At 42.5% G+C, this 17071-nt stretch overlaps 2 protein-coding genes across 3 annotated transcripts; both read right to left on the reverse strand.

Moving 5' to 3' along the window:
- Positions 1-318: 318 nt before the first annotated feature.
- SNRPG (small nuclear ribonucleoprotein polypeptide G) lies at positions 319-10759 on the reverse strand. 2 transcript variants are annotated; one of them, XM_044261328.1, is made up of 4 exons: positions 10616-10759; positions 6455-6477; positions 5452-5576; positions 319-511 (listed from the first exon to the last, which is right to left on the reverse strand). In XM_044261328.1, the coding sequence occupies exons 1-4, from the start codon at positions 10645-10647 to the stop codon at positions 461-463; spliced, it is 231 nt and encodes a 76-aa protein (XP_044117263.1). In that variant the 5' UTR covers positions 10648-10759; the 3' UTR covers positions 319-460. The 2 variants fall into 2 exon arrangements, with proteins under 2 accessions (XP_044117263.1, XP_044117264.1); XM_044261329.1 differs by lacking the exon at positions 6455-6477 and having other exon boundaries at positions 10616-10733.
- Positions 10760-11880: 1121 nt separating this feature from the next.
- On the reverse strand, positions 11881-16814 carry FAM136A (family with sequence similarity 136 member A). The gene is made up of 3 exons (XM_044261327.1): positions 16639-16814; positions 15591-15731; positions 11881-13384 (listed from the first exon to the last, which is right to left on the reverse strand). Exons 1-3 carry the CDS (start codon positions 16723-16725, stop codon positions 13196-13198), a joined length of 417 nt encoding a protein of 138 aa, XP_044117262.1. The 5' UTR covers positions 16726-16814; the 3' UTR covers positions 11881-13195.
- Positions 16815-17071: the final 257 nt, after the last annotated feature.

A 17071-nucleotide genomic window follows, 5' to 3' on the forward strand; every position in this document is an offset into this window, starting at 1 on the left:
TTCTTGTGTTTTACTTTAATTGCACTATACTTGCAATGTAGATGTACTTGGAAAAACTCAGTACATCAAAGCTACTACAAGAGTTTTGAAAATTACAGTTAATGTTTCAGAAGAAACCTACTCAGGTGTGCAGGTTCTTTATCTTTCCATTAGAAGATGGAAAGAGAGCATCCTTGCTAAGCTTCATGTTTAATCAGATTCTCCTATATTAGTGCATAAAAGCTGAACAAATCAATCTCAACCAAGAACAGTTCACATTAGAAAAAATTAGAATAAGGGCTAATACTCAATTCTACATTCAGCATGTCTGAAAAAGCATTTTTGGCTATTATAAAAGTTTATTTAACAAAAAAGCTCAATATGAAAATGCACACGATCTGATTTTTATATTGTAGTAAAACAGGTACTATGGAGGGGACATGTGGAAGCAGTTGATTCTTCTGATGAACACATCCATTGTTTATACTCGTTCTAAGGCTTCTAACATGATGATACTATTTCCTCGTATTACCTAAAAAGAAAATTTGAAAAGAATTTATCTGCCAGACATCAATGAAAGGATTTTCACAAAATCATTAACGGTTTTTCAGTATTAAAGATCAGTTTGTGGGGTTTTTTTCAAGGTGCAGAGATACGGTCTTTTAATCATGACAAGTCAGTAACCTTTTTAAAGTTAAGATACATACTTTCTTGGATTTAACAAGACTAACAAGTACCCTTTTGAGAATGCTAAGTCTTCAATGATTCACTTCACCTTCTAAACTGCAGTAAAATAACATACCCATCTCTGTCCCAAGCGATCTGTAAGTCAAAGTGTACAGCAAAATGTCAGTTTAGGGGTATAAGATAACTTAGGGAACAAACCAGGATGTAAACTGTGAAAAGTATGCTTTGTGAAGATGGCATTTTAGTTGGGTCTGAAAATAGGACAGAATTTTGACAGGAAGGTAGAACTCTAAACAAAATTGAGATGAAAAAGTGTAAGGGGATAAAGAAAGAATCGAATTTTAATGTCGTAAAAGGTTATGATGGGAAGTAGGAAACAGTTTGTATCCAATCTTAGAAGGCCTCAAACACCAATGTTAAGGTACTTGGAAGACATCATGAAATAATAAGCCAATGAAGTTTCACGGCCAAGGGAATAACCATTATTATTATTATTTTTTAAAGATTTTATTTATTTATTCGACAGAGATCACAAGTAGGCAGAGAGGGAGGCAGAGAGAGAGGGGGAAGCGGGCTCGCCACTGAGCAGAGAGCCCGACATGGGGCTCGATCCCAGGACCCTGAGATCATGACCTGAGCCAAAGGCAGAGGCTTTAACTCACTGAGCCACCCAGGCACCCTGGGAATAACCAATATTTTATTTTATTATTATTATTTTTTAAAGATTTTATTTATTTATTTGACAGAGATCACAAGTAGGCGGAGAGGTAGGCAGGGAGAGAGAGGAAGGGAAGCAGGCTCCCTGCCGAGCAGGGGGCCAACGAGGGGCTCAATCCCAGACCCTGGGATCATGACCCAGCTGAAGGCAGAGGCTTTAACCCACTGAGTCACTGAGGCGCCCCATAACCAATATTTTAATGGGAGACAGCTTATGTGCAGGAAGAGAAGTTATAAAGAAAAGGTCCTAGGAGCACAGTGCCTAATATAGTAGCCATTCCATAAATGAGGACAAGGAAGGATATTCATAAGCATAGGTAAAATAAATGGCTGGTAACCAAGTTTAAGATGGGTAGAAAAGTAAGTTAAACTAGAAGGCAAGGAGGCTGCAAACACAAGGAACCCCTGGTGCATTGCAGGTCATATTGTAGCCAAAGATCAGGTCAAGTAGAGCTAGAAATGAGAGAAGAGGAAATAGTAGAAATGGAGGCATTCTGAATAAGATTCTAAGTAGAGCTATGCTTGTAGGCAGCTGGAGTAAAAACAAAGCAAAACAAACAAAAACAAAAAAACCCCACCAAAACTTATTTTCTCCCCTCCATTCTATCTGCTTTATTTATTATATACAGTTATTGTCCTCCTCACCCAAATGTCATTACTATGAGAGCACGTGCAATAACCCCAGTGACTAAAGTGGTGGCAGGCACACAGAGGGCTCAGTAAGAACCTGTTAAATAAACAAATGACCCTGCATGTTTACTGCAGCTGACAGAAGGGAAAGGAACAGGACAGGTGAACAGTGTCTTGGGAGCCTGGCAGAAACAAACAGCAATGAGTATGATGGGGTGGTGGTGAAGGGCAGCATGAAGAGAAAACAATGCCCTGAAAATGATGGTGGGGACTGAAGGAGCCTACAGTTCTCTAAGTTAGGGATGGAAATGAGAGCTAAACAGCACAAAATAGCTCTCAGGGGTTTAATTCCTGGCTTATTTGCAAAAGATGGTATACATCACATCTCTGTGATCAAAACATGAAAAACTGCTACCCTTCTTTCCTCCCTCTCCCTTATATGTGTCCACTTCTGACCCCAGAAAGGGGAGGGTGGCAGAGAAGTTATTTCAGATAACTAAGAATTTCAGATCTGAGGTTTTGGGGGGCATTATAAAAAAGACAAAACGCTGTGACTTTCATCAGTATTTTCTAAAATAGCAGGTACTGCACAGGTATTTGCATACAACATACTACATGATGTAAGGCTAGTGGGTGGACACCTCTGCTGTACAGTAATCTTCCTATTTTCTCCTTGTGTTTAGGCCTAATTCTCCAAATCAAACTGGAACCGTTAGGTTCAGAATTCCATAGTGCTCCTTTTGTGTTTCATTGCTAGTTTTTACAAAATGCTGCTCAGACTTTTAGTCTTTTCAAAGGGCACAGCTATCTAATAAAGAATAGAAACCTAAAATGGAACTATAGAACCACAAAGCTAGTGAGAACCCCTGAACTACACAGCATCCTAATACAGAATTTTTACTGTGTTCTTAGGGGAACTCTGGGGTGGAGTGAAATCTTAAAAGAATAAGACAGAAATGAGGCCACTGACAACAACGGGGATGTTTCACAGGAAGCCAGTTGAGACATCATTAGATAATCTCCCAGCTGACAGGTCCCTCATATATACTATCTTCCCTTCGGAACACATTCTTTTTTTTTTTTTTTAAAGACTTATTTATTTATTTTAGAGCACACAGGTGGGAGAGAGAGTCTTAAGCAAACTCTGTGCTGAGCAAGGAACCCCATGCAGGGCTCAGTCTCATGACCCCCGAGATCACAACCTAAGCCAAAATCAAGAGCCAGAGGTTTAACTGAATGTGCCATCCAGGCGCCGCAGAACACACACATTCTTAATACTACTCTAAATAAAACAGCATTACGTAATTTCAATGGCCTCAATGGGTCACTGACTTGGACAAGGAAATAGCAAAGCCAGTGTACAGTCTCCTTTGCCAAACAGCTTGTGAAAATAAAACCGTAACCTATTTGCTTTTCTTCCAACCTCAGAAAAAACATTCTTGCATTTTCTTTAAAATGTCTTTTTAGGGACGTCTGGGTGGCTCAGTCAGTCAAGCATTGGGTCATGATCTCAGGGTCCTGTATCAAGTTCCGCATTGGGCTCCTTGGTCAGCAGGAAGACTGCTTTGCCCTCTGCCTGCCGCTCCCCCTGCTTGTGCTCACTTGCTCTCTGTGACTAATAGATAAATAAAATATTTAAGGCAAACAAACAAAAAGCCCTCTAAAATGTCTTTTAATTGGGGGCACTTAGGTGGCTCAGTCAGTTAAACGTTTGCCTCTTGATTTCGGTTTAGGTCATGATCTAAGGATCCTGAGATCAAGTTCTGTGGGAGCGCCATGATGGGTGTGGAGCCTCCTTAAGATTCTTGCCCTCTGCCCCTCCCCCCAAAAAAGTCTTTTTATTAAGGACAACTAATATGTTGTCATTGTTCTGTTTTTTTCTTAAAGATTTATTAGAAAGAAAGAGCCCAAGTGTGCAGCTGGATGGGCAGAAAGAGAGAAGTAGACTCCCTGCTTAGCAGAGAGGCTGATGTAGGGCTTGACTTCATGACCCTGAGATCATGACCTGAGCCACTTAAATCAGTGAGGCACCCAGGTGCCCCCCATTATTTCATTTTCAAAATGTTAACTCAGCTGCAAGAATTACTGCCTACTAATACAAACGTTTCTGGTCATACGATAAGCATCAGAGGTGGAAGAGATGACTGGTTATGAGTACCTACTTACGTGATAGGCAAACTCTGTATAAAGACTAAGCCCATTAAAATTTAGGGGGAAAATTTTGAGAAAGATCCATGATCTAGGTTCAATTCCTTCTCAGATAAAATTCCAATTAGTATCACACAATTCTCTGAAAAGTTATCTTCCCAAATTAGAACTTTTAGATATCAAAGTCCTTCTTCAATCTTTTTAGCAAATCTGTTGAGATAGAAACTAAAAACATAATTTACCCTCCCCTAGAATAAGATTACTGAATTTGTAAAAGGAAAGGGCAGAGAGGAATCGTGTGTGTGTGTGTGGTGGTATTTTAAAACCATTTTTAGAATAACCTGGCTGCTAATCATTTGCCCTTAGTTTCGTTCATTTTCAATGGAAGCTCAAGGATAATGTCCCTGAAAGGAAGGTCTATTTGCATAAAACTTGGGGAGGTGGGGTGGGAGCCTCATATCAAGGGATTCTCCAAGCTGTTTTTCCAGCCCAGACCACTGATTTGGTTTTCTTTTTTTTTTTTTTTTAAGATTTTATTTATTTGTCAGAGATAGAGAGCTTGCACAAGCAGGCAGAGGGGGAGAGAAAAGCAGGCTCCCCACTGAGCAAGGAGCCTGATGTGGGACTCGATCCCAGGACCCTAGGACCACGGCCTGAGCTGAAGGTAGTGGCCTAACCCACTGAGCCACTCAGGTGTCCCACTGATTTGGTTTTCAAATGAAAATGCATTTGAAAGGAGCAATAACACACATCTTGGAAAGAGTGATTAAAAAATTGTGAGGAAAAAAAAAAAAATCTCAAGGCTCACAATCAGAAACTCTTACTACCTTTTTTTCTCTTACCACATTTTAGAGATCTTTATACTCAGTGACTTCCTAAAGCAAAGTTGTCCTTTTTGATTTACTTTTTCCAAGAAACTGGGGACTTACTAAAACTCAATGGTCACATTGTCCTGTGCTGGACGAAGAGTGGGATTCAAAGTCTGGGTCTTGGAAACAACCATCAAATCATTCAGAGAATATAGGCCTCTGTTATAAAGCTCAAAAATGATTTCCTACAGCTGTTTCAAGTCCAAGGCACTCAGAGGGTTCTGCTTAAGATTCAGATCTAACCTATAGGTAACTGGGATACTATCACAGTTGTATGACTACCATATGTTAAAGTGGGAAATGGAAAGTCTGACTTTACCTGTTATTTGCCTAATTTCAATTTAATTCAAGACTTTAATAGATAATTAATCCTTATTTCAAAATATGAAATCTCTAGGAGAAAGCTTCTGTCTTTACTTACCACCATTCCAATATTGTTCTGTTGCCCACTAGTTGCCATCTCCACACATTCATCTATCACAAGATTCATAAATGGATCGAACCCCCGCAATATTCCTTGAACATGTCTGCCACCATTTAATTTCACTATAAAAAGGGAAAAAGTAGTTTAAAACTGACCAATAAATATCAACTACTCATTAAAAATTAGGTGGAATAAAACCTAGGTACTTGAGAAATATAATCCTATCCTTACTTTATGTCAAGCAATGGGCTAAACATTTCACATTTAGTTCCACATTTAAACTTACAAAAATCCAGGCTGGGGCGGGATGGGTGAAACAGAGGATGGGGATTAAGGACTGCACTCGTGATGAGCACCAGGTACTGTATGAAGTGCTGAATCACTATACTGCACACCTGAAACTAATACAACACTTTATGTTAACTATTTTGGAATTTTAAAAAAGGGTAAATACAAAAAAAAAAAAAACTTACAATAATCCTATCAAGTAGAATTATCCTAACTTTTCACAAGGGAACTGAAGTATAAAGCTTCTTAAAAAACTGGTTCAAGGGTATATAGATAATGTGGGCTATAGCTGGGATGGAAAGGGAAGGCTGCCTGCCTCTGTAGCCCAGGTCTTTACCCCTACTATCCTTCTAGCATTGTATAGGTCAGAGTTTTAGTTCTGGTCCAGGTCCTTTGTTCTTAAAGGAAAAAATGTTGATATATTTGCAACTATCACAAAACAGGAAAATACCACTAATTTTGTCTAAGTCAGGAAAGACTTAAAGGAAATCATGAAAAGTCCAAAAGTACCGTGCAATTTATTAAATATCAGAAATTAGGTGTATAAAATTATCTGCACAGGATTTTGATAAACCTCCTTAATTAATAGATGTGAATTAGAGGTTCTGTGTGACTTAAATTTTTGTGAAGTTGTGCCAAACATGATATACTGCCAAGACACATGTAGAAAGCAACCATTAAAAATAAAACAAAAAACCCCCAAGAAACTTACATGATAATTTCTTGTCCATAAATCTGAAAAAGCAAAAAGGGGTACAAATTATATAACTGATTAAAAAAATTTTTTTAGAAATATTTTATTTATTTATTTGACAGACAGACAGCACAACCAGGCAGAGAGAGAGAGAGGAGGAAGCAAGTTCCCTGCTGAGCAGAGAGCCTGATGCTGGGATCATGACCTGAGCAGAAGGCAGAGGCTTTAACCCACTGAGCCACCCAAGTGCCCCCTGATTAAAAAATTTTAAGCACAAGTAAGCAGCCGGTAGGTACAGTCAATAGAATTTGCTAAAACTGCACAATAAAAATGATGAAATTTAAAATAGTAAAAAACTTGTATTCTTGTAGAGGAGGGAGTAATGGGCTACCTTATTTAGCACTTATATAACGTAATTTGGGAAGGGGCAAAATAATAAAAGTAAATCTTAAAAAAGATTATTTTTAAATAATCTCTACATCTAACATGGGCTCACAACCCAGAGATTAAGAGTTATATGCTCCACTGACCGAGTCAGCCAGGGACCCCTTGATGACTGGGTTTTAGAGCCATAACAGAAAAACAATGATCTGTTTATATTTTGGTTATTACGAAAACCAAACAAAGTTGTGAGGAAACTAGAAGGTAATCAAACCATATTCAATTCAATAGCTATTTTATTTTATACTTGAGACAATAGAGTGTTATTTTATTTAATATTAAGCATCACACTTAGGTGTTCAAGATATTCCTCAACACGTACTTTTAGCAGAATAAATACATATTTTGAAGCCTTAAAAAATCTCAAACGGGGAAAACCCATCTCAGTAGGGTATTATGGAAATATTAAGCCATGTAATCAAACCAATTTTTACCCCTTCCAGTTACAGGCTAGAAAATATGAAATGTCATTAATTAAAAAAAAAAAGTTTATTTGAGAACATGCATGTGTGTACAAGTGGGGATGGGCAAAGGGAGAGAGCATTAAGCAGACTCCCTGCTGAGTGTGGAGACTGACAAGGGGCTCCATCTTACCACCCGTGAGCTCATGACCTGCGCTGCAACCACGAATGGGACGCTTAACCAACTGAGTCACCCAGGCACCCCTGAAATTCCATCCAATTTAATGTATAACAGTTCACGGGAGAATTACAAGATAAGTAAGACATACCCCCGGGGCACCTGGGTGGCACCCCAGTTGAGCACCTGACTTGATTTGGCTCAGGTCATGATCTTAGGGTTGTGTGAAGGAATCCGAATTAGGGCTCTGCGCTCAGAGTGGAGTCTGCTTATCCCTCTCCCTCCACCCCTCCCCTCACATGTGCTCTCTAAAATAAGTAAGTTAGGGGCGCCTGGGTGGCTCAGTGGGTTAAAGCCTCTGCCTTCCACTCAGGTCATGATCCCAGGGTCCTGGGATCCAGCCCCACATCAGGCTCTCTGCTCAGTGGGGAGCCTGCTTCCCTTCCTCTCTTTGCTTGCCTCTCTGCCTACTTGTGATCTCCTAGGTCAAATAAATAAATAAAACCTTTTAAATAAATAAATAAAATCTTAAAAACCAAAACAACAAAAAATATGTAGTATGATATATAATCCATTTTAATATGATGTATTACATACAACACAGCAATATAACACACATGAACTTATTCGACCCTTATGATGACTTCGTAAGTTATGTATTGTTACTAGAACCATTTTACAGATGAGGAACTGAGGTTCAGAAAGATTTAATTATCCAAAGTCAGAGAGGAGGTGAGGAAGTTTAAACAAACGCAAACGGTTCAGTTTGGCTGGAGAATGGGGGCACTCCATTAGCTGTGTAATACCTGGCACTGGGGTTTCAGATGAAGAGCTTGAATGCTTTGTCAAAGAGCCCAAACTTTATCATTCAGACAGTGATAAATTATTAAGGCAGAGTCCAGTTACTGGCAAGACCACTTTGGCAGTGATTTTTAAAAGGTGGGATGGAAAAAAAAATAAAAATAAAATAAAATAAAAGGTGGGATGGAGAATCTGGTTAGGTCTGGGTATCTAAACCTCGGCATATTAACATCTGGAGCCAGAAAATTCTTTGTTGAGGGATGTCCAGTGCACTGACAATGTTTAGCAGCATCCCTAGCTTCTACTTACTAGATGCCTGCCAATAAAACCAGACTCCCTCCCTTCTAGTTAATAACCACTGAGTTAAGCTAAACCAGGAGAAGGGTATAAAGAGTAAAAGGTGGGGCGCCTGGGTGGCTCAGTGGGTTAAGCCGCTGCCTTCGGCTCAGGTCATGATCTCAGGGTCCTGGGATCGAGGCCCACATCGGGCTCTCTGCTCAGCAGGGAGCCTGCTTCCTCCTCTCTCTCTGCCTGCCTCTCTGCCTGCTTGTGATCTCGCTCTGTCAAATAAATAAATAAAATCTTTTAAAAAAAAAAAAAAAAAAAGAGTAAAAGGTATTTGTGAGAAATTAAAGGAGAAAAAACCCCTAAGGTCATTTTGGAGGCAGGTCCCAAATGATTTCACCATACGTGTAATCTAGAGATAAGGAAAATATTAAAACTAGGTTCGTCCTCTGAAATTCTCAAATATCTGTTAACTAAAAAAAAGAGCATCTGTTAAGAAACAAAAAAGGAAATCTAAGATTACAAGCAGACAATGTTCTTTCATTAAAATATAATTAGCATTTCACCAGTTCTTGAAGAACCCAGAAGACACTTCTAAGATTTTACCAGCCCGTCAATAAAAGAGTAAGTTTAGATCAGCATTTTCAAAATAATTTCTATTTTTCTTACTGTTAGACTTATGATTAGTAATTCTTTAAGGGATCCGAGTAAAATATACATGGAGTTTTTGCACAAAAAATGCTTTGATACAGATGTGCATTTAAAGGTAAAATTAATTTTTTAAAAAGATTTATTTTTTTGAGTGAAAGAGAACAGTGGGGAGGAGCAGACGGAGAGACAAACACTAAGCAATACTCCAGGTTGGGCTGAGAGCCAGACATGTGGCTGATCTCATCACCTTGCCATCATGAACTGAGCTGAAACCAAGAGTCAGATGCTTAACTGACTGCACCACGAAGTGCCCCTAAATGTAAAATTATCAAATATGACCCTTTCCCTAACTCTGACTTCTCTATGAGGCTGGTAATAAGCGAACTATACACAGGCCAGATGGCTGTTTCCCCAATCGTTTCCGGAATCAATTTTTCATAATTTGTTCTATCCATCTACTATGTGCAGAATCTAGCACTATACGGTATAAACGAGATAGAGAAATACTTAGGCATTCAACATGTTAAGTTTAGTCGAGTCTTTAAGGAAGTAAAAGCTTTAAAGTAGGAAAATCCTATTTGAGATGATTTTATTGGGTGCAAAAAAAAAAATCCCGTTTTCTCTGATTAAAAAAAACGATCGTTCTCACACAGCTGTTAACAGAAAAAGAGCTCACGGGACATTCAAGTTTAACTTCAGCACAAGAAAGCAACAAAAAGGAATGGGATTTTGGGGGCACCTGAGTGGCTCAGTGGGTTAAAGCCTCTACCTTCGGCTCAGGTCATGATACCAGCGTCCTGGGATCGAGCCCCGCATCGGGATCTCTTCTTGGCGGGGAGCCTGCTTCCTCCTCTCTCTCTCTCTCTGCCTGCCTCTCTGCTTACTTGTGATCTCTGTCCGTCAAATAAAGTCTTTAAAAAAAAAAAAAGTAATGGGACTTCTAAATTAAAGCTCGAAGAAACAGCTACAAACACACTCTAAGATTAAGGTAGCTTCTGAATCCTCACCTACTATTAAACACTTCCATTCCACCCATCTTCTTAGTTCTCTCTAAAACTACTCTCCAGCCACCCTACCTAGCACTATAAGGCTATTCAAACAGTCCAACAAAGGATGGCACTCCAGGGTCTCCAAGCAAGGCGGGAGAGGGAGTGCGCTGGGGGCCGGGGGACCGGGAGATGCACCCAGGAAGGCGAGACAGCAGAACAGAGGCGCCTTTTCTGCCACTGGGAACTCTGCCAGGCCAACCAGGGCGAAACGAGACGTCGGCGAGGGCTTCACGCACCGAGGCGCGAGACCCTGTCGGGTTCTCGGCGGCCTCGGGCCGGAACACGCACGCCAGGCACACTGCAGATAATGGAGAGGATCTAAGGAACTCAACGCACGCAGAGATGCCGCCACCTGGGCCTTTCACATACTTACTTTTTCAGCTCGGGAGGATGAGCTTTGCTCATGGTGCCTACTCGGTGAGCTCAAAGATGCCTCCAAACTGAATTCGTGGCGTCCCTCGCGCTCCCGCGGTAGGCCCGGCGTTTCGCGTCTGACGTCATCGACACTGTCAGCCAATCAATTCTCGGAGGAGCTCACATTTCACCTCGCGATACTTTGGGGGCGCCTGAACTTGTGGATCGATCTTGTGTTTCCGGTTGCGTCGCCACCCACTGGCCTAGATGGGGCTAGGGGTGGGACTAGACATCTTCTCAGTTCCGTTTCCTCGTTTGTAAAATTGACTTAGGGGTTCTGTCTCCAGGCTCTAGGCGGAATTGGTTTATCCCTCTCTGTTGCATTGCCTTGGTTGTCTTCTTCATATATACCGTGAATACAGGTTCTAGAGGAGTGGGCGTCTTAATAGTTCTTTGGCACGTATTCCCACACATTATCACGCTAAGCCTAGGGTTCCAAGAACATCTCTAGTGACCTCTGGACACCAGATTAGTAGGGTATAGTGGCTTCAGTTTCTAGGAATTTGAATCTTGAGTGTATTCCCTAATGACAATCCTCCAAATCTTGTAACACTGCCTCCAGAACCCCATTTGATGTACCGTGCTCCAATATAAAGAACGTAACCATCTCTAAAATGAGATACTCTTGACTTGAAAATCAAGTGTAAAAAGTGATCTCCAACTTGTTCCCACTTAAGTTACCCAAAAGAGGTGAATGCATACGTACGAATAAAATACAACTTGGATTATATAAGATTTAGGTCACAATAGTAAAGCCATTATGATTCTAAGTAGGGGATGATTTTCCAAAATTCGATTCATTCCTAATGTTCAGGAATGGCTCTATTTAAATACGAATGATAGTAAGGACTAATTAAACTCATTACATAGTTGATACTCTTTTGACACTCAAAATCCTAGATGCTGCATTTTCTCAAGAAGGATCATTAATTACCGTTTCCACCTCTTGCTGTTAGTGTTGAGTTGAAGCTAGAATCCTGAAATGGATATTGAATTTTTTTTTAGCCTTACAGCATTCCCCCCACCCCCCGCCATGGAAGTCATTGTGCTGTAACCTGACCTCAGTTTTCCTGCATTTGAATCATAGTTCATAACTAATTTACTCTTTAAAATTTTTTTTAAAATTTTTCCTCTTCAAGACCTCTTAAGAAACTTATTTCACAAACTACAAAGAGAAGAATCCTAAGAAAGTTGTATAGTCACACCCAGACATAAGAAACATAATAGTGGAGGAAAAACTAAACCTTATTTATTTTTTAGAACTGAACCACTAGGAAAATATATCACAGCCTTGAAACACCAAACACAGGCTATATTATCATTTCAAGTAGTAAGTTGGTAAAAAGACAATAAGGTCCTTATCAAAATGAAAAGGTGCTAGAGCTAGGGCAGAACACTGCTTGCTGCAAAGGCCCCAGGAAAAAGAGGTGTTTGGTAATGGAGGGGGGACTTTCCCTCTTTTCCTTTAAAGGAATCACAGCTCACGCCCGAATCACCTACTTGTTCTCCTTTGACCTTCTGGTTGCCAAGGGATTGTCCCAATAGCGCCATATTATTTGAGGGGGCAAAATAAGCAATACTGAGTTTAGGCTTTCATTCCATTCTGTTCTATAAAAACTGGTTTTTCCAAATCCAGTATCTAATAACTTGTAATTAAGAAGACAACAGTTCCTCCTTCAGTGTTCATTCCTGGAAACTTGTATATAGTGCAATCAAAACCCCCTTTCAAGGGAGAGTGTCACTGCGAGATTGTCCTGCTGTTCTCTAGCAGACAGCCTCAGGGCCCATCATGGCAGCCAGTGAGAGGGAAGATCTGCTTCCCATACCCAGTGCAACATTGCCTGTCATGTTTTTACAGGGTCTCCTACCTAGCTGGAAGATGTAATGGATATTTCAAGAAAAGCATATCCATATCTTGATGGCCAGAAACAGATATCCACAAGAACTGTTCCAAGTTCTTAACTGAACTACCCCTCCCAACTCCACATCTTAAATCAACTTCATGCCCTTATATATAGAATAAAACCAAGCAAGACAAAGACCCAGAAACCTTTTCTCCCTTCTAAATTAGTGACATTGTGGATTTTGTTTTACAGCTTATAGAAGAATGATTTGGTGATCCTTCTGGTAAATAGGAAGTTGGCAACAAACAGAAACATCTTTGCTCACACCACCAGATCATAGGCAGATTAGGAACCTGCCAGCCTGTTGGTACCTGTGTACTGAGAAGAATCTGGTATCTTGGAGGTCGGCTCTGGCTTGGTTCAAGGGTGATCCCTAGTGCCAGGACAAGCATGTGAAATTTAGGCTATCAAAAACTCTCCTGTGCCATCTCTGACCCAAATTTTAGCACCAGTTTTTTCCATTTCACTTTTTAGGTTCGAAACATAAAGGAACCAGTGTCCAGAGGCAAGTGACATGGGCCTCAAACTTGCTGCCATTGTTAATTTCTTCATAAACTTCATTTAAAAGACCCAAACTCCCATTTCTTCTCAAATGGATTCCTGCCATGAGCTTCGATGGCCAATTGTGAAGACCTCTATTTCCCAATGGACAAGAGAGACTCCTTCATCTTCTTGGTCATGGTCGGGATGAGGTGCATGTGGTCATCCACACACTTGGTCACACAACTCTCCAGCTGCCGCTTCACCTGAAGCTCTTTACTTCCTGCATCTATTGAATCTTTGGCTTTGTCATTGCAATGCATGGTGCATCGGGCAAGGCGGTCCTGTGGCAAGAAGGAAGAAAGTAGAGAAGGCTGAAAGGCTGACCTCCATTTACCAAGTGCTTACCATGTGCTAGATCCCTTCCTACATATTGTGGCTTGACATATAAAATCTTGATCAATTAAAGGGACACTATAGTGCAATTAACCAAGATTATCCTGACTGAAATAGAGGGTAGCATCAGAAGGGTCCAGAAAAAGCATGACAAGAAAGCAGATGAATAATAGAATAAATGATACAGAAGCCCCCTCCAGGAAGTGGGAAGTAACTAGAGGCTGCTGTTGGTCAGCTATAGTTAAGATTCTTTAATACCTGTCCTTGCTATAGAAAAACACTCAACAAATATTTACTGAATATCTACTATGTGTTAGGTACTCTCCTAATGCTGGGGAATACAACAATGAGTAAAACAGATAAAGTTCTTGCCCTCATAGAACTTACATTCCAGTGAGGGGAGATAGACAAAATGAGGGGAGATGCTGAAGCAGTTGGATATATGAATCTGGAGATCAGGAGTGATTTTTGTCTAGAGATATTAATGAATGTAAGAGTTTTCGGCCTATAGACGATATTTATAGCTATGAGACTAGAGAATTAGATTGAAAAAAGGTCCAAGGAAAGCGCTAGGCATTCCAATGCTAGGTTGGAGGGGAAAAGCAGGAAAGGAGTCCAAGGAAGGATGGCCAGGGAAAGAGGTAGAAAACCAGAGTGAGGTAACTTTTCTTTTTTTTTTTTTTAAAGATTTTATTTATTTATTTGACAGACAGAAATCACAAGTAGGCAGAGAGGCAGGCAGAGAGAGAGGGGGAATCAGGCTCCCCACTGAGCAGAGAGCCGGATGTAGGGCTCAATCCCAGGACCCTGGGATCATGACCTGAGCAGAAGGCAGAGGCTTTAACCCACTGAACCACCCAGGCACCCCCAGAGTGAGGTATCTTGATGCCCAACGGAACAAACTGTTTCAAGGGGGCGAGTGATCACTGCGTCAGTGATGCAGACAGGCTGAGTAAAATGAGGAATGAGAAATTACACTGGATTTAGCTCCATGGAGGGGAGCGCCCAGAACAGTTCTGGTGAGTGGAAGAATAAGCCTAATTGGAGAGGACTAAAAAGTGAACAGAAGGAGAAAGTTATACAACAATTCAAGAATCAAAATGTCGAAGACCCTATTAATAAAATTAGCTGTCAAAATGAACACAAAGAAACCTCTCTGGGGGGATGCCTGGGTGGCTCAGTGGGTTAAGCCGCTGCCTTCGGCTCAGGTCATGATCTCAGGGTCCTGGGATCGAGTCCCGCATCGGGCTCTCTGCTCAGCAGGGAGCCTGCTTCCCTCTCTCTCTCTGCCTGCCTCTCCATCTACTTGTGATTTCTCTCTGTCAAATAAATAAATAAAATCTTAAAAAAAAAAAAAAAAAAAGAAACCTCTCTGGGTTCAGGATTTTGTGTAAGTCAGTCCTTTGCAGTGTCAGTGATCTTGAAGAATTCCATAGAGCTGAATGTAAAAGTTGTATATTAGCTACAATTTGTCCCATGTGAACAGGATCTCAGGCTTCAATAAACTGGTTCAGAAGTGGGCTCTGCTTTCTCCAACCTTCAGTCATAGAAAGGGAATAAAATGAAGTTGCGGCTACTCTTTTCTCCAGAAAGAGATACAGTGGATACCTTTTGCTCTTAGTGACCTCAGAGGGGCTTGCGAGGAAGGCATCAATGAGTCAGTATTACTAGTCCTTCACATAAATGACTGCTCTTTAGTGATACGGGAGCTGCCCCCTAGGTGTAGCAAACAGGGGTCGTTCTGGGTAGGCATGTCCACAACAGGATGGCAAGATACTGCTCCAATCTGCATCTCTTAATGACTAGCCTACTCCACTTCCTGAGGATTCTACTAGCTTAAAAATGAATGAATACACGTCTTAGAAGGCTTTACACTATACAGTATATATATTGTATTTTGTGTCTATGGGAGGGAAAAGGCTCTTGGTCATGAAGTCCTTTTCACATCATTTTGTCTCTGGAAATACTTATAGCACTCAACCTCCAGGAGTTTTTCCCAAATTTCAAACCCCATAAAGACTGCCTGGCCACAAGACTGTCCCAAATGTTAAAAGAACCAAGACGCTAAAGCCAAGAGTTTTGAATGAATGCTTGTCATCTCTTGTAAAAGAACACCATCAAGGCGTGAAGTCCTCTGCCTGGGGTATTTCTCACCTGGAACTTCTCCAACTCACTGGTCACCAGGGCCTGGGCTTGAGCCAGAGGCGCATGGCAGCGTTCAATGCACTGGTGCACCTGCTGCATGGACGCCTGGCTGTCTTCACAACAGCTGGCACTGCACCGGAACATGAGGCCCTGGGGAGGGAGGGCAGAGAGAGAGAGAGAGGTGAGGCGGGAAAGCCTCTGGGGCAGAGATAATCATGGAGTGCAACAGAAGAGCATCTCTATTTGCACCTCTCCTAACAGACATCAGGAACCTAAAACCACATATGGGAAAAGCATGCTCGAAGCCTAGCAGAAGGTTCCATGGCCTTCTTGCTGCTAGCTCATTGGCACTTGTTGCACCGTAGACTGGGTGGACGGAGAAGGTAGCGGTGGGTCAGATGAAGTCAAATTCTGAAAACCAGGTACCTATGCCACTCGGTTCAGAGGTCAGCAACCTCTAGCAATCTGCTTTCCACCAGGGGGCAACCGATCCATTCATCAATGACTCAAGAAGCGCTATAACAGAAACCCCACAATTTGGTTAGGGAGGCAGGACCAACGGCCACAGACCATTTAGGCGATCAAAGCACAACGGCCGAACAAACCAGCGCTGTGTGGAGCGACACTAAAACCGGCATGACATGGCCACTGAGGAAGCCAAACACTTTTGCCTTTCCGGTGTTTCACCTTGGCCGTGCCCTTTCTGGGCCTCCGCCTGCTCACCTGTCGAAGGGGCAGCGCTACACAGGAACGCGGGGAGGGGGGTGACACCGAACGCCTCACACCAAGGGCTTCCTAACGCTGGTCCGGGGTCTAACACCCTCTCCCCGGAACTGGCCTGGGGGGAAAACAGCTTTGCGCGTGGGGAGGGAACACAGATTTCATCCACTCGGCGGAAGCTCCAGGACTTCTGAGGGTGAGAGGTGCTTCCGAGAGCGCGGCGGCGACCCCAGGGACGCCCCGACTCGGGTCTGCGGAGAGGCGGGCAGTGGCGCGCCGCGGCTGCCAAAGGAAGAGCGGACTGCCGGGACTCCCCGGCCTGACCCCCGCCCGCTACCTGCATCTTCCTGATATTCTCTCTCTCCAGACTCTTCACCATGGAGTCCACCGCCTCCTGTACCCGCAGCTGCTGCATCTCCGCCATGGCGACTCCGCGCTGCACACTCTCCGCGCCGGCGCCCACATGGAGCCCCGCGTTCGGCCCGCCCCCTTGCTGCGGCGGCCGGGGTCACCGCCACCCTTCCCCGCCCACGCCGCCGCCTGGCGTTGGAGAGGAGGAACTGCATCCACCCCCTCCTTGCTGTGCCCCCGCCTCTCCAACGGGCTTGCACGCTTCTGCCCCTCCTCCCCTCCCGGCCCCGCCCCGCACTCCCCACTAAGCCTGAGCCCCAGCGGGCTGGACGGGGAGCTGGGACTCACTGTCTCCATCCTGTCCTCCCTCCTTCCCTGTCTTCCTTCAGAGTCTTAAAATAATATTCAGATCAAAGCGC

This window comes from Neovison vison, chromosome 8 (genome assembly GCF_020171115.1).
Source record: "Neovison vison isolate M4711 chromosome 8, ASM_NN_V1, whole genome shotgun sequence".
Lineage (NCBI taxonomy): Eukaryota > Metazoa > Chordata > Mammalia > Carnivora > Mustelidae > Neogale > Neogale vison.

Excerpts from the sequence above, each read along its gene's own strand:
- SNRPG (XM_044261328.1), bottom strand. The coding sequence starts at position 10,647 with ATGAGCAAAGCTCATCCTCCCGAGCTGAAAAA. Across the intron at positions 6,478-10,615 it reads CATCCTCCCGAGCTGAAAAA|ATTTATGGACAAGAAATTAT; the intron begins GTAAGTATGTGA and ends TTGCTTTTTCAG. Across the intron at positions 5,577-6,454 it reads TATGGACAAGAAATTATCAT|TGAAATTAAATGGTGGCAGA; the intron begins GTAAGTTTCTTG and ends CCCTTTTTATAG.
- FAM136A (XM_044261327.1), bottom strand. The coding sequence starts at position 16,725 with ATGGCGGAGATGCAGCAGCTGCGGGTACAGGAGGCGGTGGACTCCATG. Across the intron at positions 15,732-16,638 it reads AGAATATCAGGAAGATGCAG|GGCCTCATGTTCCGGTGCAG; the intron begins GTAGCGGGCGGG and ends CTCCCTCCCCAG. Across the intron at positions 13,385-15,590 it reads GTGAGTTGGAGAAGTTCCAG|GACCGCCTTGCCCGATGCAC; the intron begins GTGAGAAATACC and ends TTCTTGCCACAG.